General features: G+C 42.0%; 1 protein-coding gene across 1 annotated transcript; it reads left to right on the top strand.

The window, feature by feature from the left end:
• Positions 1 to 300: 300 nt before the first annotated feature.
• Positions 301 to 23,210, top strand: adcy9 (adenylate cyclase 9). The gene is made up of 11 exons (XM_061274114.1): positions 301 to 3,928; positions 12,417 to 12,607; positions 13,116 to 13,214; positions 13,313 to 13,587; positions 14,039 to 14,141; positions 15,453 to 15,670; positions 15,744 to 15,903; positions 17,192 to 17,334; positions 17,700 to 17,729; positions 18,435 to 18,717; positions 18,811 to 23,210. Exons 1-11 carry the CDS (start codon positions 2,047 to 2,049, stop codon positions 19,810 to 19,812), a joined length of 4,386 nt encoding a protein of 1,461 aa, XP_061130098.1. The 5' UTR covers positions 301 to 2,046; the 3' UTR covers positions 19,813 to 23,210.
• Positions 23,211 to 24,570: the final 1,360 nt, after the last annotated feature.

Raw genomic sequence — 24,570 nt, 5'->3', positions numbered from 1 at the left:
AAAGACATTTTTCAGATATTTGCAAACAGTTGTAACGGTTGCAGATATATATTTAAGAAAAGCTTATTATAATCAAGAAAAGATGAAAACATTTAATTAAAATAAAACGCATTATCGTCACAACTGCAGGGTGTAATGGAATAATCATGGATTGGTTCTCTGTACCAGCGAGTGAATAAGTTCATGTACTCATACACAGTCTGAAAAAATGGGCAATAACAGCGGTGGAGTATTTGGGATTTTCATGCGCTGTTTTGAACGGAAGTAGTATTGTTCTGCGATGGCGTCGAGCTTTACAAGCTGGTCCCACCATCCCACACCGCCACAACAGCTGGGGGAGGATTTCCGAACCCGTCACAGCGAAGATGGTGGCACCTCCAGGCGTGTGGATGTTCCGTTCGCCCGGTTAACACGCAAAGCATCCACGGTAGTGTCTTGCCCGGATAGATAAAACCCGCGTTTTAGCCAAAGCGAGAGGCTTGCAAAAGGGAGGTGACAAGCGGTGGACTGAAGAGGACGCACACAAGCCTGAGCGTGCACTCCAACGTGTGTTGGACGCACACACACATGCAGACAAACTAGTGCCATCTAGACCCTGAGGAGTTGGTTCCGATAAGAAGTCTACTGTCTGTTTTTTGGCTGCCTTTGGATCGTTTTTGCAAGGATACGCGTGAGGGTTTCCTCTTGTTTGCTCTGGGGATTTCTCACTTCTTCGCCCAGGGGGGATGTGAAGGGAGGAAATCGAGCTCCAAATAACTGCAGCCCTCACTGGGTCTCCTCTCTAAACGCAGGAAATACGGCGTGGGGAAAAAACAACAACTTTTTTTTTTTTTTTTTTAGACGTGCTCTGAGGCTGACGTTTCGCACGACTGGAATTGAAAGTAATACATTTTTTTCCCACAACCACACCTCTCCGGAATCCAACGCCGCTGGATATATGGAGAAAAAGTGTTCGAATGTTAAATCCCGCGTTGTGTTGTTACTATTGCTGAGCTTAGATCATCACTATTTATAGAGCAGCCTCGACCCAGGCTGTTCCTCGTATCTTGTATGTTTTGCCAACTGCGCGCAACAAGTTGCAGTCACTCCCAGTTGAGGCAAAGCGACGCTAATTTGGCCCAGTGGTTGGTATTTTCTCTGCTTCTCTTTTCGGATTACGCTCTCGGAATAGCACATACCTCTCCCAACCCTCTTTGGAAGGTAGAGTGGGGGGGTGGAGGGGGGGTGGGGGCACACACGGAGAAGATCCGGAGCGGCAGTTCAGGAAAGGACGGGGCTGGATCTGTGGGAATAGGCCTGCCTGTTTGCCAGGCCTTGTATACGAGCTGGATTCTGGTCATGGATTGGGCTCCGAAATCCCACTCTCGGGAAGATTTATAAGACTAACGATGGAAGGAATGAATGCACGGAAATCCAATTGTTCTGCTCGAGAAGGAATGCAGAAGGTAAAGTCGGCTGATTCAGAAACCATCCCCATCCAAAAATATTTTTGAAAAACATTTTTGAATCTCGACAGCATTTTTGTAAGTTTAAGGCTGCTGCAGCGGTGGAGTTTGAAAAGGCCACTGGACTGAGTGAAGGTGCCATTTGTTGCAGAGCTGCTCGGGACCGTTTTAACTTTTGTACACATCACCAACTGTTGACAGCCCACATCTGGATGTGCTTTTGCGACGCAACCATGGATGATCAGTGTTGGAGACGGACTCATTTGTGACTGTTGTTTTGCTGTGGGGAAACTCTGATGCTCTTTTGCAGAGTGATTCTTGTAATGCGAGTCGTGACGTAAATCCAGGGTCTCGTCATGAGCAGCTCAATAAGGCGGAACGGTGTGAGTGAGTGTTTCGGCTCCTGTGTGTGGAGCAAAGACGTGTGCGCCTCAGAGTGATCATTCCAGCAAAAACACCTTTTGTGCCCTCCCCGTTCTTCCCTCCCCGCAGTGCCACATGTGAACACACAGCGCCCACGCAACACATCTAATTGCCTGAGCGCCATCCAAAGCTATTAATATTTAACTCCACTCCCGCGGCCCTCCTTTCTCGCCTCAGAATGGCCACGCTGCAACAACACCGGCAGCTTCTCATGCACGCCACAGAAGTCAGCTGCAATTCCAACAGGGATGGTGACGTGACCGTACGGATTACCAACAGTACGCCGACGCCACACGTGCAACAGCATGAGGCGGTTAGGCCTCCCACCAGTGTCGGAGGAGGAGTCCGAGGCCGCGACGATAGAAGTAAAATGAACCCTAACCTCCACAAATACAGTATTTCCTCCAGCTGCAGCTCGGCAGACTCCAGACAGGTTGTGACCTCGGCAACAAGGGTACGCAGGAAGGCACCACCGCTGTTTGAGCGCTCCGCTGCCCAGTGCTGGGACCCCAAGTTTGACTCGCCCATCCTGGAGGAGGCGTGCCAAGAGAGGTGCTTTCCTCAGACTCAGCGGCGGTTTCGTTACGTCCTGTTCTACCTGGCCGTGGCGGCTGTGCTCTGGGGCATATACTTTGTTGTCAATAGTGACCGCTGCCATCCCATGACCTTCCTGGCTCCCACCGCCTCCTTTTTGGTCCTCTTAGTGCTCCTCTTCTTGTTCACCTTAACTCATTACTACACGCAACTGTACAACCAAACGTCACTGCTCCTGATTGCGGTCACCTTCGCCATCACTTTGGCCCCGCAGATCCAGACTGCGGGCTACACCGAGCTGGAGTGGGCTCACCATGCAAATGCTTCATACCGTTTTTCGGACTTTCAACGATCAATTTGTATCTCGCCAGTGGCTACCTTCTCGTTGTGCATAGAGGTCCTGCTGTTGCTGTACAGTGTTCTCCACGTGCGTCTGTATGCTTCAGTGATGCTGGGGTTCCTATACTCTATTTTATTCGAGGCATTAGGGTGGCTGCCGTTGGTTCACAGAAGCTACGATTCGCATTCAGGGAGCTCCAGCTCCAATTGGGAAACGGACACTCTTCAATGGCTAGGTCCAGCCAAAGCGCTGCTTCACCTGTGCGTCCACGTCATCGGTATCCACTTGTTCATTATGTCAGAGGTGCGCTCTCGCAGCACCTTTCTCAAAGTGGGACAAGCCATCATGCATGGCAAGGACCTCGGGGTTGAGAAGGCCTTGAAGGAGCGTATGATCCACTCGGTCATGCCCCGACGTGTCGCCGACGAGCTCATGAAGCAGGGTGACGACGAGGGCGGCGGGAGTGAGAACTGTAGCAAGCGTTATTCCTCCGGTACCTGCTCTGCCTCAGCTGTCTCAATCGGCACCGGTGGAGGTGTCGGTGGAGCTTCGCCATCGCCAAATTCCACCAGTCCGAAGAACTACCCGCACAACAACCACAAACGCAAGAAGACCTCCATCCCGCGGGGACAGATCATATTTCGACCTTTCAACATGAAACGGATGGAACCCGTTAGCATCCTTTTTGCAGATATCGTGGGCTTCACTAGAATGTCTGCCAATAAGTCTGCACCAGCCTTGGTCGGTCTTCTCAATGATCTCTTTGGACGATTCGACCGTCTCTGTGAACTAACCTGTTGTGAGAAGATCAGCACGCTGGGTGATTGTTATTACTGCGTCGCAGGTTGCCCTGAGCCTAGACCTGACCACGCCTACTGCTGTGTGGAGATGGGCCTCGGTATGATCCAGGCCATCGAGCAATTTTGCCAGGAGACGTGTGAAACCGTCAGCATGCGTGTCGGTGTCCACACTGGCACCGTTCTGTGCGGGATTCTCGGAATGAAGCGCTTCAAGTTTGACGTATGGTCAAACGACGTCAATCTGGCCAACCTGATGGAGCAGCTTGGCGTGGCAGGCAAGGTCCATCTTTCTGAAGCCACCGCTCAGTTCCTGGATGACCGTTACCAGCGGGAGGATGGTCAAGTGGTGGAGCGAGCTGGAGAAAGTGTGGTGGAGAAGCTGAAGGGTGAGTCAATGTTGTTTACCTCTTATTTTCTTAGAGTGCACTTTCAAAGGAAGAGCGTTGAACATCTAAATATCTCTGTGAACTTTAGTCCTCGGTCACCAAGACTTGAGTTGGGTCACTGCATGCCTGAGAACATTGAAGTATGTTATCAGACTAGTTTGTCTTGTTGAAACGGTCCACTAGATGAGCAAGAGAACATGGTGATAAGATTAGGAGATTAGCGCACCCGTAACTTGCACATTATGTGAGTGGAATGTGTTTTGTAGCTAAAATAGTCAAGAAATGGTTGTGGCACAACTGGGACAGGACCTAGATTAAGAAAATAGATTAATAATACAACCAGATTAGTTACCATGTATGGAAAGAAAGTTACCTTGGTACATGCGGTAGGGCTTATTTGTCAACACACTTCCTGCAGTAGTATTACAGTGATTGTCCTCATTGTTGACCATAATAGCTTTACAGGGATGCACTCTTAGCAACCATTTTGAGCTTTGAATGTTTTGAATTCTATTGAGAAAAGTATCCATCATAATCTTAGGAGAAGTCCAGAGCTGTGAGCTGTCAGATGGTCTTGAGTGAGCAAAGACCTTGTGTCACACTTGACTCTAAACAAGCGTGTCATCATTCTGTATTGTCCGAGTGAATAACAACAACAGACTGATATGCAGCTTTTGTTGCGGGCGAAGTTATGAATGCAATCTAACTTCCCTTAGAGACTGTTTGTGTAGGAAAAGTGTCCCGGCCTCTTTCCCTTTGTGAGGCGTCAAACTATCTCATGATCTCATACATGGTGTCCCGATTTATGTAGTCGAGTATGTATTTATTTATCGGAGGTGATGTGAAGGAATTATGCTGAGGCTAACAAACGACTGGAGTAAATGTATACGGGAGTAACTGGAAGGATCCCGTGAAAAAACCGAAATTGAAATAAAATCATTTTCTGAATGTGCACTTAAATCAATTGGTTTCTTGATAGCTATTTTATAAGCAGATTTGTTTAATCCTTGTAGTTTCTGTTAAGCTTTTTAGGCTCAATTGGTTGAATCCTCCTATCTCAGTTACACAATGCTGGCTTTTTAACAAATGCAGTGTATTGTAGAGTTTCCACATTTGAGGTCTGGATCTTCAACAATAGTGTACACATGGAATGTTTTTTTTGAATTTATTTGTTTGTGTAAACAGGTGCACGCCCCGTATGTGCTTTAGTGTCTCTTTGGCTACACAGGCCCATTCTTCTTTACAGTGCGTTGTAGTGGGAAGTCCATGCCCTCCAGCTAGTTAGTTTACGTTGACTCAAACGTGTCACTTAAATATGCAAGGGACAAGATGGGTGGATGGATCGAGGCTTAACTGTAACCAGGCCAGTCCCTGTCGGCTTTTTTTTTTATTTCCCTTCGATTATCTCTGATCGTTTCACTTCTAAAAATGTTTGCCTTCTAAATCATTTTATTTCCATGTTGGCTAAATTGTGAACTTGTGATATTAGGGTCGTTGTTTTCTTTTCTGCCCATTAGTCACATGATACACCTTGAGTGGTATGAACCATCAAAATGAAGAAGAAATTGAAGAAAATGAGGTGGTCTAATATTTTTTTGGTCTTGAAATGACAGCACATTTACGACACAATACTTTCAACCTTCAAGAACTAGTTTGTGCTGTGTTTTCATCAATACTAAGAGCATTTTATTAAGGAGTTTGAACAATGTGGTTGTAAATACCATTTTGCACTCGAAAAAAAAATGATTAAGCCGCTTCAGATTTCATAGTCTTGGCAGTCGGAATTTTGGCTTACTCTTCCATAGAATGGAGCTATTGTTGATGTTATTAGTTACACAGTGTAGTGAAAACACTTTTTTTCCCCATTCATGCAGTGATGGAACTTGCTGATCACATAACAGACTGGAGGTACAAAATTATTGGATTATATTGTGTTTTCATACCAAAAAAAACAACAGATTTTACTGCATGGAGCTCATCAGAATGGCCATTAGATGTCCTTGTAAGAGAGATATAGTTTGGTAAATTCTCCTCCTTTGCGGGGGTTACATTTCAGAACACCCTTGCAATAATTGAAACCTGCGATATAGAAAAACACCCTAGGGAAGATTTTTCAAGGTCTTTAAACACAATTTTAAAACAAGATAGAGTAAGATCAATAAATAACTCAAAGAGTTGTACCGGTTTAGTTAAGTTGTTCCCGACTGAGGTGGTGAGAACAAACATCAGGCACAACATATGATGTATGGATGGATGGATGATTGATTGATTGATTGAATCGAGACGAGGTGTTGCATCTCATGGATGTTATCACAGTTGTGAACACTCTAGGTGAGGTCATTTTAAATTTATGGTCCACTTTGTAAATTGGAATATTGAAATATTTTCACAGGACTTGCATAGTGCATTTGATAATAACGTATGCATTTTTTAAATGATGAGTGTCTGTACTTTATAATGACAGGCCTTTTAATGGCGTGAGCAAATTTTATGAGGAGCCAAAGTCTGTAGGGTTTGTCTAAATGGATCTCAGGGCGCCGTACTGTCATGGTTACCTTTGACAGAGATTTTGATTGAACGTGCTTCTATCAATTTCAATCACTGTCATCTGCCTTGAAACATACACAAAAATAAATTGCGCTTCACAAAGGATTTAAAGCAATATAAAGGTGATTTAGCTTCGAACTAACAGCTTCAAATAGCATTTGATGTTCATATTAAAAGGCAACTCTTGTCTCTTATTGCCATGGCGACCCCTAAATCACCTGCTTTAGTGGTCTTTAAAACTGGTAGACCAGAAAATCTCAGGGAAGGGACTACGGAGAGTATTAGACAAAGAGGTGTGCAAGTAAACAGCAGTGTTGTGTGGAAGGACATTAGAAAGAAGAAGAGGGAGGAAGAATGGAGAACAAGCCGCATATCTTCTGGTCATGACCTTTTTCCATGGAGTTCCCACAGTCTATCTTAGGGTAGCTCGGGGAGTTATTATAATTTTTGTCTTTTTTTTTTTGTCTTTGTGCCTTTAAGAGGACGCTTTATGTCTCATCCGAGACAGTGCATTAAAAGTTCACATGGAGTTGCCATAATTTCAGAGATTTCTCATGCGTGTTTGCCGGATTAACAGACCTTTCTTGCAAAGTGCAGAAGTACCTCAGGAGACATGCATGGGTTCCTTTACATAGAGGCAAGCTTGGTCATTTCTCACTCGAGCACTGTCTACCACAGAACACCAGAGGCACTTAGTGTGAAGTGCATTACTTACGTGCATTGAGCAGCTGTGTGTATGTGCGTGTTTATGAGTGTGACGTCGATGGTGTGTGTCGCCACATCTCTCGAGAAGCCGCACTCCAGCCGATTTTTGCAATTTTGGGGATATTTTGATGCTCTACGGCCGAGGATACGAACATCAACAAGTGAGCATTAACACTAAGCCTAATCATTACATAACGAGGGTCTCAGTTCATCTTACAGGAGGCTGACATGCACACCCGCAGCTAATATGTCTTTATTTACTCCCAACCGACTCTTTGTAAATCTGCACAGTCATATGGTGAACAGGAGGGCGTAAAGAAAGGGAGATTTCACTGAACTGTGTGTACTAATAAAAAAATCAAAAAGAGGAAAGGGAAGGGTATTTGAAGGAGTATCATGTGAGAGTCTCATCCCACGGTTCCATCAGCGTGTCCAAATATGGATCTGGTATTGCACAAGCGGCTGTTCTCAAGACCTGCCACCGACTGGGCAGAAAACTAGAGGCTAGGAAAGGGAGGGGAGTAGAAAAAACAAGACCTAAGGGAGAAGGGTTAAGTTTAAAGGAAGACATGAAAGATGATCGTGTAGTTCAGACATAAATATAAAGATAGGCAGTATGAGGTGCTGATGGATGTAGGTTTGGCAAGACAACAGAGAGGAGATGAAGCTTCGAGTGATATACAGTGCATAAGTAAAGTTGGACGACTGTAAGGCCGGATCTGTGAGGAAAGAAAGCAATTCAAAATCTATTTTTAGCCTGGGCGCCGTTTACTTAGTTGCAGACAGCAGATGAAAATGAGGAATGACCAAAAAAAAGTTTTTCTGAATACAGTAAGAGGCTTTAGCCGTAAATTGTTTGCAGTTTAACTTGCAACAACACTTGCTTTGTAGTGTGCTGTGTTGTTGGAACTCTGGCAAATAACATTATGTTTGCATTATGTTGGTGGACAAATGTTTTTGCTGTGTGTATGTAAATAGACCAATAGATGCTATGTACACGATGTTGTTGTAGTAGTTCACAGAAAGACGTTTAAGTTCATAGATATGCTCACCATTTTTTACGGCCCTTTTCTACTTTTATACACCCACTCAAACGGCCACAAATGAGAAGCATGGTGACCAAAATTAGCCGTACAAAAGTGCCATTTTGACAGTCAATGTGCTGGGACACCGACAACGTAAATGTGTAGAGCAGGGATGTCAAACTCGTTTTTGTCGCGGGCCGCATAGTTGTCATAGTTTCCTTCGGAGGACCATTATGACTGTCAACCCAAATCAATGTATGAACCTCTCATATTATATACCGTGTAGGCTACACAATAAACTGATGACTAACCAGTTTTGAAATCAGAGACCAATAGAAACTGTTCACATTTTAAAAAAGATGAATGGGGAAAAAATTTGTAGTATTGACACAAAGTTGATGCACAATTTGTCTTTGCGGGACAAATACAATTACACAGTGGCCCAAATTTGTCGACTTATACTCAGGAACGACTTATATACATATATATGTTTTTTTCCCACTTTTTTGGGCATTTTATGGCTGGTGCGACTTATACTCCGGTGCGACTTATAGTCCGAAAATTACGGTATATTGTGTTTTACCCTTCATGTATGTGTTCTTTTTTTTTTCATTTGGGACTTCTTGAAGCTGTTCGAGCATATTTTCCTTCGACATCAACACCACAACTGTCGTCTTTTATTGAGTATAGTATAGGGCGTACCATTTTATATTTCCCTTAGTGAATGTAAACGTACTGACCAAGTTCCCAGTAATAGGATCTGTGTTTCAACTCTCACATCTGTATGGTCAGCAAAAACCGTCATGAGTAACATCCTGTATAGTACCACCTATCAAGCCAGCAATAAAAACCAACAAGAGTATTTTAGAGACCAGAAAGATATTATCATAATTACCACAATATTGAGACGATTAATAAGAAAATCACAGAAATATATAACAGTGATGACAACATGATAACAAATGAATGTAGATTTGTCATGTTCAAAAGTTATTTTTTTTTTTGTACATAATACTTCAATGTCTCAAAGGAGAAAATATTCATATGTCACTATTCATGCTTTTAGACCCCAGTTAAGAAAGATAGATACTAGATAGATAGATAGATAGATAGATAGATAGATAGATAGATAGATAGATAGATAGATAGATAGATAGATAGATAGATAGATAGATAGATAGATAGATAGATAGATAGATAGATAGATTCAATAACAAAAAAAACATCATTCCCAATTTGTTTCACAGCAAGTGCATGGTAGTCAGAAGTTAGAGAGTGTGCGATAGAATAGTGTTTTTCTGAGGTGCGTGTCCATGGTGTTTATGATCTTCTGGTGTGCATGTGGAATTTCGCAGCACAGTTATGCTTCCTCTCCATTCATTCTTTTCTCCATTCATTCATTTTTTTCATTCATTCAAGTGGTAGCATTTGATGAAGATCAGTTTGCACTTTACGTGTGTGTGTTTATGAATGAGAGATCATTGTTGACTTGTTCTTTAATAAGATACGTGGGTGGGGCAAATGTAAAGGTGCAACACTGCTTTATGTACTTTACATAAGTCAAAAGAAATACTAATTGTGTCTGTCTGTGCGCATGTACATGCACGTGTGGGTTAGGACATGCCATTTATTCAGTGAGACAAGCGGCAGATGATGCATATTTCCTGTAGGTGTCTTTCGCCAAGAGTCATGTTATCATACCAATACACAACACAATTGGGATTTTTGCAGCATCGGGTATGTGACCGATATTAGTACCGTATTGCATTTTGGGTTTCCTCCTGAAGCATTCAAAGAGGCCATTGATTTAGTTAGAAAGCTGAAATAGAAGCGTACGGAATTTGGGTTATGTAAAGTATGCTATACTGAGTGACCTTCAGAGTGTTTCTTCCTCTGTCATCACTCCAACATTTACTCTTGCATAAGGCCATCTATATAAAGTCTTAGGAGGGTTTTTACTATTCACATTTCCACTTGAGGAGTTTTTTTTTAACAAGTTGAATTGTTCCTGCAGACTCTTGATCGATTGATGCAGCGGTTCGTAACATTTTTGGAGGGACCGAGCTCCACCAGTTTTATGTGCGCATTCACCGAACCCTTTAGTGAAAAATAAAATTCTATTTTTCAAACTCAAGACATGAATGTTTTTTAACTGGTGCACAAAATGAGCCGTGCATGAACATTGTTCCAAGTACAAAACCAACACGATGCATGAACTCAAAACAAATTATATACCTGCAAATCCGTGTGATTTCTGCTGTTGCCTTTGCGAGACCAGTTCAGATATATGTCATCATGAATTTGCACGATAAATCAGGTGTGTTCGGACCCCTGAGATCGACTCACCGAAGCCCGCCCACCCGGAAAACCTCAATCGGCAAGCAATAAACTCAATGGATAAAAATAAAATTAAACAATGTAAAAGCAGTGTATTTACTCAAGTAATAGTAAAATGTGTTAAAAATAAATGGTATATTGCTCAATGGAATGTAAAAGTATTGTTGCTTTTTAGGGCGGCTCGGTGGAGCACTGGGTAGCACGTACGCCTCACAGTTAGGAGGGTGCGGGTTCGATTCCACCTCCGGCCCTGCCTGTGTGGAGTTTGCATGTTCTCCCCGGGCCCGCGTGGGTTTTCTCCGGGCACCGGTTTCCTCCCACATCCCAAAAACAGGCTTGGTAGGCCGATTGAGCACTCCAAATTGTCCCTAGGTGTGAGTGCGAGTCCATATGGTTGTTTGTCTCTGTGCCCTGCGATTGGCTGGCAACCGGTTCAGGGTATCCCCCGCCTACTGCCCGATGACGGCTGGGATAGGCTCCAGCACGCCCGCGACCCCCGTGGGGACTAAGCGGTACAGAAAATGGATGGATGTTTCTTTTTATAATATATTTACTGAAGTAATAGTAAGATGTGTGTTGCATCCAAACTACTCTGACCAGAGTTAATGTAGCATGTTACTACGCACCTCTGAACAGTCGATAGCAATCACGAGCATTTCATGAGTTTATGTACACGTCTGACTTTTCAAAGGACATGTTTCATGTGTGAGAAAAGGCCTCAAAGCCCAAGTTAAGCTCGCTGCTGGCAGAAAAATGAGAATTACTGCCAAGTTGACTCTGCTTGCAGACTAAGATAAATTGATTTTTAGTTGCGCATCTTGACTAATTTTATTTAGAATAACAAACAAGCAGGACAGAGAACTGTGATAAAAGTCAGTCATGGTCATTAGTTCCACAATCTACAATTTATGTTTTTGTGTTTACGTGTGTGTATGTGTGTGTGTTTGCAAAATAGCACTAATCAACACACTATTAACAAGACGGTAACAAATGACAAACTGTAATATTTGTGTCAAGTTTGTAAACTTGATTTGGAAAGCAGCAAGACAGATGACTAATGATTTTCTAAATGGTAATAATGTTATTTAGAAAATGAAATAGTGGCTAACCACACACACAAACACACACATGCAAACACATTTTGTTTGACTTTGTTTGTTTTAGTAAAAATGTAGCAAATATACTCTAGTACACAAACCATTTCATGAGCACACCCACTCAGCATCAGACTGACGCACATGCTACCACATGTGGATCCCCACAATGTTTGTCCCATCTAAAGCGGGCCAACTTTTCAGCTCATGTTTCATTCGACTGAAATGATTAGATTTCCAATTGGGAAATCATTTCATTGTTTTGTTAGGGTCAACAATTGAATGGAGTGCACTCTACATATTTTGCAGTGAATACTCGTATGTGCATCGTCATTGCAAGATTGTTTCATATAAAACTAAGATATTGCTGTTCTATCTTGCAAAATCATTGCATCTCGAGATACCTTTATAAAGTCAGGAAATAAGTCGATCTCAGCTGAAAATCACATGACCTCACGCCTGCCAACATGTAGCACCTTTCGGTCTTTGAGCACAAAGGCCGTCGAGTTGGGTTAGTCGAGCGTATTTGGAAAGGCTGATAGCAGTTGGCTATGGGGCAATGCTCTTATTCACTGTTTGCGTATCTCCTTGTTGGCCCTTCAGTGGTTTGAACAATGAGCTCTGGGATGATGTGTAAACATAGTTGGGGAAACAAACAGTGATCCATTCCCACCTGCTTGCCATGGCCGTTTTGAGTGTTTGGAGCATAGCAGCAGAAATGTAACATCAAATGATTCCAATTTGTTGCTTTGATTTGTTTTCCTTTCTGCTTCTCCTCAGGTTTGAAAACCTACCTGATCTCAGGGAGGAAGTTTGGACATGATGCGCAGTGCGGCTGTTCTCATCCGGAAAGTGATTTTGTTGGGTTGAGCCTGCCCGTCTGTACACAGTACCACACTCCTGAAATCATCCACGGGGGTATCCAAGCTCCTGAACCCTTGTTGCCCAACCAACCACCAGACATGACCGGGGTAGGTCATAATAAAAAAATAATAATACATATAGTCTGTCTGTTCAATATAACACATTAAACACAGTAACAAGTGTTAATTGGAACTGCTGCAAAGCATGCTGGGAATGCTGATTCTCTAATAGTGGGTTATGAACCACTCATGATATACTAATACTATAGAAAAGTCCACAACGTGATATAGTCTTTAGGAGGAATATGTGAACTAATTTTTTACATCTCCAAGGTTCAGAAATGTCGGTTTTGCCTCACAGTTTCGTGGGGAGCGTCAATGCTCGCCTGTACAGCCATTTTCAGATTTCTCAAAAGTGGTTAATCGGTTTAGTCGGGGCTCTGGCTAGGCCAAAAACAGTTCTGTTACTTTGTTGTCACAGACTAAAATCATAACCCGAAGCTACATCTCCTCAATGCAACAAGACAAGTCTTGTGACCCACACTGAGCAAATGTACTAAATAAAGTCCTGAAGCCAAACCATTCATGTGTAAAGTTCACTTCCTTTCTTGTGCAGCATCCATGTGCTTCCCGCCTTGAGGTGATGTCTGAACAGGGTGATGAAGTGGCTGTGCTCAACGGCTGCCAGGATGAGCGCAAGATAAGCGGCGCTAAGGTGGAGCACACGCACAAGCACTCAATCTCAGCAACTTTGAATGTGTCCGTCACCCCTTCATGCCCATGTCCTTGTATCTCTCCGTCTTCTTTCTCCAGTTCCTCGCTGCTAACAGCCTCCGAATGGCCAACGGCCTCCTGAGCCCCCCACTGGATGATCCGGTGAGGGCAAGTCAGAGCTCATTGTGCGACATGCTTCAGGAGAAAGAAAAGAAGACGAGCACAAGCACGATGACCGGCGCCAGTGTTGCTATGGCAGTTGGCGCCGGACCGCCGGGAACAGGCATGGAGCACTCTGCTCTTATTCAGCTGCGTGCCAAGAATTTTCGAGAAAAGAGCGATGCCCACTTTGTGGATGTTATCAGAGAAGACAGGTGAGCAAGTGGAATTTCTCAACCGGCGATGCCAGTCAGACATGACTTCAAATGTTCTAAACTAGGGGTGTCAAACTCATTTTTTTCAAGGGCCGCATTGTAGTCATAGCTTCTTTCGGAGGGTCATTATGAGTGTCAACCCAAATAAATGTATGAGCACCTCATATCATAGACAGTAAAAGCTACAAAACAAACTGGTTTTCAAATCAGACGAGTAAAAACTGGTCAAATATTTAAAAGAAGATATTAAAAGTGAAGACAATTTGCAATCCTAGGAATGACACACGAATTTGAAGCACAATTTGTCTTTGCGGGCCACGTAAAATGATGTGGCGGGCTGTATCTGGCCCCCGGGCCTTGAGTTTGACACCTGTGTTCTAAACCATTGTCATTGTTCTTGTTCTGAGTATATTGCATACTTATATAGTTGGTCTTGCTCTCCTGTTTTCAGTCTGATGAAGGATTATTTTTTCAAACCACCCATCAACAAGATCAGCCTCAACTTTCTAGACCGACCCTTGGAGACAGCCTATCGCAGCAGCTACAAGGACGAGGTATCAACATATTACATCACACACATCATTTTCCAAGACAAGCTATGAAAATGTCTCAGACTTATGTATTGCCCCATGCAATAGAGGTTTGCAGTTGTTTTCACTTATTTCCAAGGAAAAGGCCCAGTGGGGGGGGTGGCCACAAAGAGGCCATGCGCGTCACAAGCATGTGGCCCCCTGCTATTGCGCCAGTAGTACTAAATAATCCACGTTGTCATTTTCAATCTGTGTATTTTATTGCAGCAGGGAAACCAGGAAGGTCTGAAATTTGACATGTTTAGTGAAAATTTCAAATGAGAACTTTGACTGTGCCCTAACTTGAAAGGTGCATACAGATGACAATTTCACACAAAAAAAATCTACCACACTATGGAGAAAATAATGAATTGTTGTTTTCAAACGATTATAATTACTAGGATGTTTTGAGCTCTTGTTTCATGACATTCTTGTTTGAGACGATTATGCTGCCAGAAGGAGCTACCACATGCAGCTCAGCTTCTTTTAGCCGTCTTCATATTGTTTATCTTCAGGCCACGTCTCGTGCCCAAGAGTACACCCAAATAGTGCTCTCTAGTTCTACAAGTTGAATTAATTCATTAAGATGGCTCTTTTGTCTGACATTAGGCAAAAGTGGTGATGTGAACTGAAAGACGTAATAAACTACCAGTATATATGTACCTCTAATTATTGATTATACTAGATGTCTGCACTTACCTTCTTGAGCATTGTTTGATTGACAGTCAGATTGTCTCTTTACAAAAAAAAAGCAAATTTAAGCATATCATAGTTGCCATGTGTTTTTGTTTTGGCTTGGAACATTTTGAAGTTTGACCTCTTTAGGCGTCCTACTTCCACGCTGATTTGTAAGTAGCCTTGAACCTTGCGGTTGAATGACCCATTTTTAGGTTCCTATTTTTTCTCCTTACAATGTACAAGTGACCTGACTTAGGAGTCTTTCGAGATACGAGTCATCATTTTGCTGATACACCTGGGTGAAGTTTATCGTGGAGCTAAACATAAAGTTCATACTATGTATTTTTAACCAAATGACAGTTTAGCCTAATACTTACGTATGTGGAAAACATCATTTAAGTACTACTGTTAAGAATCGACTGTTGCAATTTCACAAACCTTTCAGAAATGTACAATATATTATTGGTATCTATTTGTCCTCTATGACAATAACTACTACTGTTCCATATGTTTCATGTATGTCAGTATTTAGAAATGGATGTAAAGCAAGGAAGCAACTGTGATGCATGAAGCAGTCAGGCTTTCGGGCCGTTCACTTCTCTCACTCTTCTCTTTTAGGTGAAAAATCAAGTCCAAGAACAGACCTTCGCAAGCTGCACGTTCAGCTCGTTCCTTGACGTTCTTCTGAGCTGTTTTATCTTCTTGGCCCTCACCCTGGCGTGTTTTCTTCCCCCATTGGTGAGCTCATCCACTGTGGGGCCCCCATCTTCGGCATCACTTGCTGTGGCCCCTCTGGCTGGCCTGCTGGAGCTGGTCTCTCTGGTGCTCTCGATACGGTGAGCCTACAATTGATGAGGGCTTATACATTTTCTGTGAACGAGACTGACGGTCACATCTCCTCTCTTGTAGCATGGCCTTCTATCTGGAGGAAGTGATGAACTGCACCCGCTCCCTAATTCTGGTGGTATCTGGTTGGGCTGCTCGTCACATGATTGGGGCCGTGTTGGTCTCCCTACCGGCTGTCTCGGTCTTGTCCCACATGACCTACGGGATTCAGCTACCTCTTCAGGTAAACCCTATCCCTAGTTTTTTATTGTGTTTTACTGTACTTCCCAACTGAATTGGAACGAAGGTTTGTACAAAAAAAAGGTAAATATGATCAGATGTGAATTGTGAATCAGAATTCTGCTAAATTGAGTCATGCACTTGACTAGCACATTGTGTGGTTTTTATCCATTGAGCTTGCTGAGCAAAGTGGATAGTTTGAGGGAGCGTTGATAATAAGATTTTCGATGAATAGGACTCGACACTGCTTGAAGTGGGGCATAAGATGGCGCATCGTAGAAACAAGAGTTCAGTTATTTGCACACCATTCATCACAAAAATACGCCTATCTCCTAAATATTGGGAATTGTACTCTTTGCTTACATCCCCACATGTTTGAGCTGCAAAAATATATATCCACTTAGGGCACAGGTGTCAAACTCAAGGCCCGGGGGCCAGATACGGCCCGCCACATCATTTTATGTGGCCCGCAAAGACAAATTGTGCATCAAATTCGTGTCATTACTAGAATTGCAAATTGTCTTCACCTTTAATATCTTTTTTTCTAAATATTTGACCAGTTTTTACTCGTCTGATTTGAAAACGAGTTATTTGACAGTTTGTTTTGTAGCTTTTACGGTATATGATATGAGGTGCTCATACATTTATTTGGGCTGACAGTCATAATGGCCCTCCGAAAGAAGCTATGACGACAATGCGGCCCGTGAAAAAAATGAGTGTGACACGCCTGATTTAGGGCCTCAGGTGGCTGGAATATAACACACACAGTCGCTGCGAGACTTTGCATGCCCTGAGCAGAACCACTAGCCTCACGAGCTGACAAGGTTCCAAAGACTTTCTCGTCCACGGCGTCACCTCCGCACTTTGTGTTATGTGGGTGTGTGTAGTTCCACATAGCAGACACCAAAGGGAAAGTCAAATGTTTATTAAGCACAGTAGCGCACGTCATTCAGCCCCCGTGGCTCATACTACACGACGGACATTTGCGCACATACTTGTTGGTAGTTATAATCACAAGGCTTCCTGTTCCAATATTTCACATTAGCCTGAGTAACACAAAATAAATAAGTAACCACATAAATTCGATAATGGGAAGAGGCATTTTCAGAGGTGTGGACATAGCCAGTTAGCTATTTGCCTGATTATATGGTAGAAATAGGTGACTTAGTTACTGAAAACTGAGGGTTGACCCAAATATCTTCAAATACGTAGCATGTATTTAGAAACAAATCTCAGGATTCACGTTTCTGGTCAGTGAAGTTGAAATCCTTTTTGCCTCCTCTTTCTTCTAGCTGACAATGTTCTTATGCTGTGCCACTATCATCGCCATCATCCAGTACTGCAACTTCTGTCAACTCAGTTTTTGGATGCGTTCGGTCTTGGCCACTGCAACAGGGATCGCCATGTTGCTGTTGCTTTATAGCCCCTTGCACAGGTACAGGTGCATACAGTATGCTTGTAATAGTTGGACCACGCCTTCTGTAAATTCTGAGAAGTATGAAGGGGGACATTGTGCTGTCGTGGTCATCAAGGAGGACGTGCATGCCAAGAAATCAGCGTATAGGCTGTAATTATGAAAATAACGGTATAATATATATCATAATTAATGTTTCTATCAAGCTACTACAGCTAAATGGTGTACTCATACAACTTTTCTATCTCAGTCATATCAGTTTTTCTCCAAGTGAAAATCTGTATTTGTAAAATTGATAATACTCTATTGCGTTATTAGTGTCCTGGTTTGTGTGTGTGCGTGTTACATTATTGCAGTTCTGATTGACAATACGTTCTCTCTTTCAGCTCCAGTAATAACAATTTACCGGTTCATGGGTGAGTGTTTCCAAGGCAACAGAGGTGTATGATGGATGAGTGACATTTCCAGGGTCAACAGGCGCAACATGGCTTGCTTTTTAAAGTTTTCTTAACTGCAGATTTTAGTCTTATTATTATTCCACCCAAACCCTCTCTCCTTGTCACTTTCTCCGTACACCAGCAGTAATGGGTGCTAAATGTGACTTGTGTTAATAATGACACATACAGCTTGCATTGTTGATCAACCCGTCGCATCTCGATTGGTATACTTGAGATAGCTGATCTTCCTGGCCATTTTTTTTTTTTTTACCCATTTTTGTTTCTCTGTGTCTGATTTTAACTTTTCATAAGGGTGCAGTATCAGCGATAATAATTCATAGAATAAAATGGTCTTGGAGATGATACGGCACCCCCAAGAATATTTATGTTTTGAAGTTTATGTGTAGTTATGAATTGCACAATTATGTGGAAAATAAACTATGATAAAATGCTACCAAAAATAACCTTATAGTCTGGTATAAGTTTGGGACAGTGTCACAAAGTGCACCCAGTTAATTGTATTGATTTATTTTCTAGTTAGTCACAAACTACGTATGTATGAGTTTTTATTTCTCAACAGCAGACAACAAAGCAAGCTTGTTAAAAATGTTTCCTCAAAATTCATTGTTTGCTACAGTACGATTTGAAGCGCTTGGTAATGATTCAATGTCTTTTGTCCCTCAGATCAAACGGCTCCATATTACCAAATGTTGGGTCAACTTCACAATCAGACCATGACGCATCTCTAAGACCTCATAATCTTCTGGTGCCCGAAGCGGTTCTTGCCTTCTTCCTGCTTCTTCTCCTCGTCTGGTTCCTAAACCGTGAGTTTGAGGTCAGCTATCGTTTGCATTACCATGGCAACGTGGAGGCCGACAAGCACCGCTTCAAGATTCAGACGATGAGAGACCAGGCGGAGTGGTTACTTGGCAACATAATCCCCATCCATGTAGCTGACCAGCTCAAGGTGTTTGCCAAAATTGTCACCCAGAAATATTTGCTCGATTGCTGTGACGATGAAGTACACACCTCTAATACTTAATTGTTTAATTCTACCCAGGTAACACAGAGCTACTCCAAAAACCACGACAGTGTGGCCGTGATCTTTGCCAGTATTGTAAACTTCAGCGAGTTCTATGAGGAGAGCTACGAGGGTGGCAAAGAATGCTACCGTGTCCTCAATGAGCTAATTGGAGATTTTGATGAGCTCCTTCGAAAACCCGAATTCAAGAGCGTGGAAAAAATCAAGACAATCGGCGCCACCTACATGGCGGCATCTGGACTGAATGTCCAGCAACTAGCAGAGAATGAAGAGGACTCTACGCACGCTCACCTGAGAGCGCTCTTCAACTTTGCCCTGGAGATGATGGGAGTACTGGACGACTTCAACAAAAACATGCTGGGCTTCGGTTTCAAGCTCCGCATAGGATTCAACCACGGGCCGCTGACGGCGGGGGTGATCGGCACCACTAAGCTGCTGTACGACATCTGGGGAGACACGGTCAACATCGCCAGCCGCATGGACTCCACCGGTGTGGAGTGTCGGGTGCAGGTGAGCGAAGAAAGCCACGCTGCGCTCAGCGCCATGGGCTTGGAGTTCGATTACAGGGGTACTGTGAATGTGAAGGGAAAAGGCCAAATGAGGACCTTTCTGTTCCCTAAAAATGGCGAGTGTATGTGCCAAGATCAACAGGAGCTCAGTGCCAGGGTAGGACCCTCACCAGCGGCATCAGTGACAAACACAATATCAAATGTTGCCCAGGCAGCGCCCACCCGGCCTCCCTCCTCTTCGTCCACACCTCCGCCGCACTTCGAATGCGCAGTGAGGCCCAAGACCGTCTCGGCTTCGTCCACAGAAACGGGAAAGGAAGGATATAGGGACCCTTCACAGCAAGCTGGGGAATCGTCCACCAAAGACCGTCACTTCCTTCGCCCTACTTCTGACCTTGTGACCTCAGAAGGTGCACAAATGGCCCCTCAGGTGCAGTCAAGTGAAGAGTATATTGGCGAGGAGGCAGATGAGCTAACAAGACTCAATGAGGAGTTTTACTCCCGCCTCTGATCCTGTTAATCCCCCCATCCCGTTTTTTTTCCCCCATATCTCCCCGCTGCTGCCCCGAGCTGCTATTACTCCAGGGCCGTTTGCTTGTCCAGGCAATGTGTCCCTTCCTCTTGGCAAGTCCCGAAGAAGAGGAAAATGGTTGAGGTAAAAGAGGAAAAATCGCGACTCACGTTGTTAAATGGAATTTAATGTTTGGGTAGACTGAACCTGTGTTGAGCACAGTAGAGAAGAAGGATGACGGGCGAAAGGGGCAAAACCATATTTTGTTGGTATAGTTTTTTTTTTTTTTTTTAAATTCACATTGTCATTAAGTGCCTTCAGGACTAGAGCAAAACAATTATGAATACCGAACAAAGTTTTAAGTCTTTGTGTGCGTTTTGTTTTTCCCCACGTGTAGACTGACGAACACTCTGTGATTTCTTACATGACACTTTTCTTTTCAGTGCAAAAAAAAATAACGATAGTTGTGCCATATCATTCTAACTTGATCTAAATCTTACTAAAGGGAAAATCATTTTAGATTTCTAATAGGTGCCAATGCAGCATTACAGGCTGAGCAGGGAATTATGGGAAGAATGAGGGAATCACATGAAGCAGTGTTAACTTTTTCTATGTATTCTACTTTGAGATGAGGGCTATATACAGTATTCACTTGTGCTCACATTTTAAGAGAATATGCTTCAAAGTAGGCTGCGTGGATTCGATTTTGATGGAAATGCACATCTAAGCACAGGTCTTGCACAATGTTTTTTTTTTTTTTCTTCCACTACCACTTGTTTTTAGAAGTGAAATATCTCAAACAAAATGTATTTCCTCTCACAAAATCAAATCTAAAGCACAAAATAAAGTAAGATTTAAATTAGGGCAAAAAAGGGAGCATCACAAATGGCAGGAAGGCACTTTAACTAGACTTGATACTGTGACCCGAGAGCTTTCATATGCACGTGCTTTTCTAGGCCCGTATTGACTTTAAAATTGTACTCATTGACGTTCACATGTAACGGTCACACAACAAACTCTACTTATTTGACTAAATCTGCAAAAAGTCAGAATCAGAGCAGATGACATCAGTGGATAACTGTAAACAGTCACTTCAAGCGGTATTGAAAAGATTTCGAGTGGAGTAGTATGAAAGTGTCGGACAGTCACTGTGTAGACAAAGATGGTTCAAAGCACAGAACATTCATTGATTGCCTTAGAAGAGGAAAATAACACATTGGTCAGTTCACCTGTTCTATTTATTCAGTATTTCAGTGTTTTCTCCATCTTTCTGTGTGATTGTCGTTTTGGGACACAGCCTCTTAATTGAGGGGGGGCCTCTACTGTATCAATAGACTTAATAATGTGCCACTTTAATGGTGTGATCATCGTCGCCTAAATTTGTTGTTTTGTGGTGCCTACAGGTATGAGTGTATTTGTGAGGAGATTGCTGAGAGTAGATGTCGGTCGTATCATCAGATGAGGGGAAAACATGCTTTTGTGCAAATGTACAGTATCTACATTTCTTTTGCTAAGTGAGATTTTGACACATTTTTCAAATATGCATTAACTGCCTGCCTCGGTTATTATCGCGTCTGCGTCAAACGAAGCACTTGTTTTCTTTTATGCGTGAGAGAGAGAGTTTTCCGTAAAGTCAATAATGCAGATATAATCGCAGCAATGAGGCACAAGAGGGAATCAATTTGCCACACGTTGAACCGATTGCTGCCCATCGGGCAATAACCCGCATGGATGAGAGCGAAATTACATCCATGTCTGGCAATCACACAAATACCCCTAAAGTGTTGACTTTTAACTGCACAAAATTGTATCTATAAAAATAAAGACGTTTGTTTGGTGTGTTCAACTCGCATCATACAATTGTGGAATCTGTGGATCTAGGTAATCAACTAAATTAAAGCAACTGTCGGAATTGATTTATCATATTCTACCTTCGCCCTTGTGCCCTCCAAACTGTACTACTGGTGCCTTCTGAACAATATACATCATTACAATGCAAGTACATTCATTTCTCTGCGGTATCAAAACTTTGGAGACGCAATAGTCAAAGTCATACCAAGTGCTTTATGGGGTGAAAACCTTGTTTATTTTGCTTTTATTCTCATTTTCACTTTTCATCAACTTTTAGCCTCTCGACATGCACGTGACCAAGCCGAATGAGAATATCCGGTTACAGGGTCAGTTAAATTCATTCTTGAATGAGCAAATTCCAAAGCTGATGTCAAACGTTTCTTTTCATAGATCTGCTAAATTTGATGCACGAATAAAACTATACTGTACATCAACAAACCTTTCAGGATAGAAGACCAACATGGTCTTCACAGAGCCCGACTCGGAATGACCCCTCAAAAACAGCTCCTGTTTCTATTTTTCCTCTCTCTCCATGTTTTTGTGCTTTATTTATGACTGTAAAGGTGTCACACGCTAATATGGGACTGGATAATAACAAAGCTAAATTCCCAATATGTATGATGGAGACATGACTGTATCTTGACATCTTAGAGACAGACAATGTTTAATTTGATTTTTTTGCAGCACATTGTTCATTTCAGTATCACTCATTTGACAAATGTTTCAAATGAATATATTACATAACTCAAAACATTCTGCTTTAAGTCCCTCAGTTTTGCTTTTAATTGAAAGCATGTATTGCAAGAGCAGAAAAAGTGAAGTGGCCTTTATTCAAAATAAATAAGTAAATAAATAAAGAAATATATATAAAAAAATAAATACATTTTGTTGGGTAAACAAAAATAAGGAATAAGCAAAATCAGCAATTTGCTGGCATTTCATAAACTCGATGCAACAAAACAATCCTAGTCTGCCAAATGAATCTGGACAGGTCATCAATAATTAAGCCTTAATTTCAGTGTTGTTCTATTTTTTGAGGCAAACATGAACGTTGTTTGACAACAATGCTTTTTTCTTTATGCGTTGGTTTAATGCTCATGAGATGTATTATGTATGTTTTGTGCACATTATCCTATATCAACACGTGATCATTATCTGTACACATTTTGCACAAAGCACTCAATGTTTGTACATATGCAATCAGTTTGTCACTTAATTGTTTTTATACATGCGCTTGTGTTCGATTTTGCCATTAAACTATGAAAAATGAGACGCCTATTCTCACAACCGATGCAATGCGTGCCAATTTGAGTGTGAATGTTATGATTTTCATTACTCCCCTTATTTTTCAGTATGATTGAAATAAACCTGCAAGCAGACTAAATTGTTGTGAACACTGTATAAAGATGGCTTCTTGTCACTTATGAGCGTTGCAGTTTTGTTTTAGTGTTATTTCGATGATCCCCAAAACAGTTTTTCATTTTTTTTTTTTCAATATGTGAACGAAGAGTGTGTAAAAGAGTGTATAAAACCGTTTGACCAAATTATTTTCTGCCTGAGTTTTATGAACTTAGATGTGATTCTTGCTGTTGATTGTTTGCCAACACTCACATTTTCTTGAAGGTGGACAAATCTTATTCTGATTAATATTGCATTTGTGGAATATACATGAAGCAAAAAATTCACCCAGTTTTATTCATCTCAAGGGGTGCAGGGGCAGCCATGATTGATTGTGACCTGAGACTTAGCAACTGTGATGTCATTTTCTCTCAAAATGGATAAAAACAGGTGGATTTTGCCAATTGAATTTATATTCGACATTGCAATAATAATCAGAATGCTGTGTTTAGACTAGTGGGGGCACATAAGAACATATTGTAAAGAAAATTCTGGGTCTGACTTCCCCTTTAAGAACCTAACATTACATTATGTCCAAGTATGAGATCTTCCAAAATAGTTATTATCAACTGGTGAGGCAGTGGGTTTCAGAGTCATTATTTTCCTTAGGCTAGGATGGTCATCTAACAAATGACAAATTATCAACATATGACATTTTGAGGTTTGTGTATTGCATGGCCACATGGTACAAGAAGCCACACTATGTAGCCAATTTTTTTGCAATGGTAAATGCTTAATTTTGATGGAATATATATATATATATATTTACATGGAGTTGTCAGGTTCATCATCAGTTTCTTAAGGTGAAAGAACTTTGATTTTGTAAGCATGGGTAGTTACTATGTCTAAAAATATTAAATACATGATCCTAAAAAAAAAACTTCGGTAAATCACACCCTCTCTTGAAATTCAGAATGAACCAAACATGCACAATAATCCGTAAGTAAACTTTATTTGACCTTTGCACATTCCAATGCAGATGTCCAAGACTTCAATGCTTCAGTACCTTCATACTTAGGTCACCTCAATGTCGGGTTGAATGTCAAAATTCACAGCAGATGTTTAACGTATGAAACTTTTTAAGGATGTCCCATCCTTCGGTGACTCTCCCAGTTGCTTTTTCTGTTGAAAACGTGGCCGTTTCCCAGAGAAAACACAATGACGTGGTTATGTCAACGATACCTGGCAATTACTAGTCTGATTTGTTGATTAATTGTTAGGTGTCTTGCTCTAGTGTCATAACCGCTTTTAATTAAATCACAACATTTATTGTTTTTTGTACTGAATAAAAAGCCTGTTGTGAATTTGGTCATGCAAAAGGTAGATTGAAAAGACATGTAAGTTCAAAAGTTTAGAGGTCAAATCAAGTCCTCAAAGAAACATATTGTATTTAGTTTCACTTTGCAATTACACCTGAAAGCCGAATAGCCCGAACTTTTTGTGCAAAAATACTAAATGCGTGTGAAGAGTTGAGCCCCAGTGTTTTGGGTTGTTTTCGACCAATTAAGG

Source organism: Syngnathus typhle, linkage group LG3 (genome assembly GCF_033458585.1).
Source record: "Syngnathus typhle isolate RoL2023-S1 ecotype Sweden linkage group LG3, RoL_Styp_1.0, whole genome shotgun sequence".
Lineage (NCBI taxonomy): Eukaryota > Metazoa > Chordata > Actinopteri > Syngnathiformes > Syngnathidae > Syngnathus > Syngnathus typhle.
This window is presented reverse-complemented; position numbering and strand designations above follow the sequence as displayed.

Bases quoted from the DNA above. Each gene is read 5' to 3' on its own strand.
- adcy9 (XM_061274114.1), top strand. From the start codon at position 2,047: ATGGCCACGCTGCAACAACACCGGCAGCTTCTCATGCACGCCACAGAA. The intron at 17,730-18,434 runs GTGAGTGTTTCC...TTTGTCCCTCAG, and splicing joins AACAATTTACCGGTTCATGG to ATCAAACGGCTCCATATTAC. The intron at 18,718-18,810 runs GTGTTTGCCAAA...AATTCTACCCAG, and splicing joins ATGTAGCTGACCAGCTCAAG to GTAACACAGAGCTACTCCAA.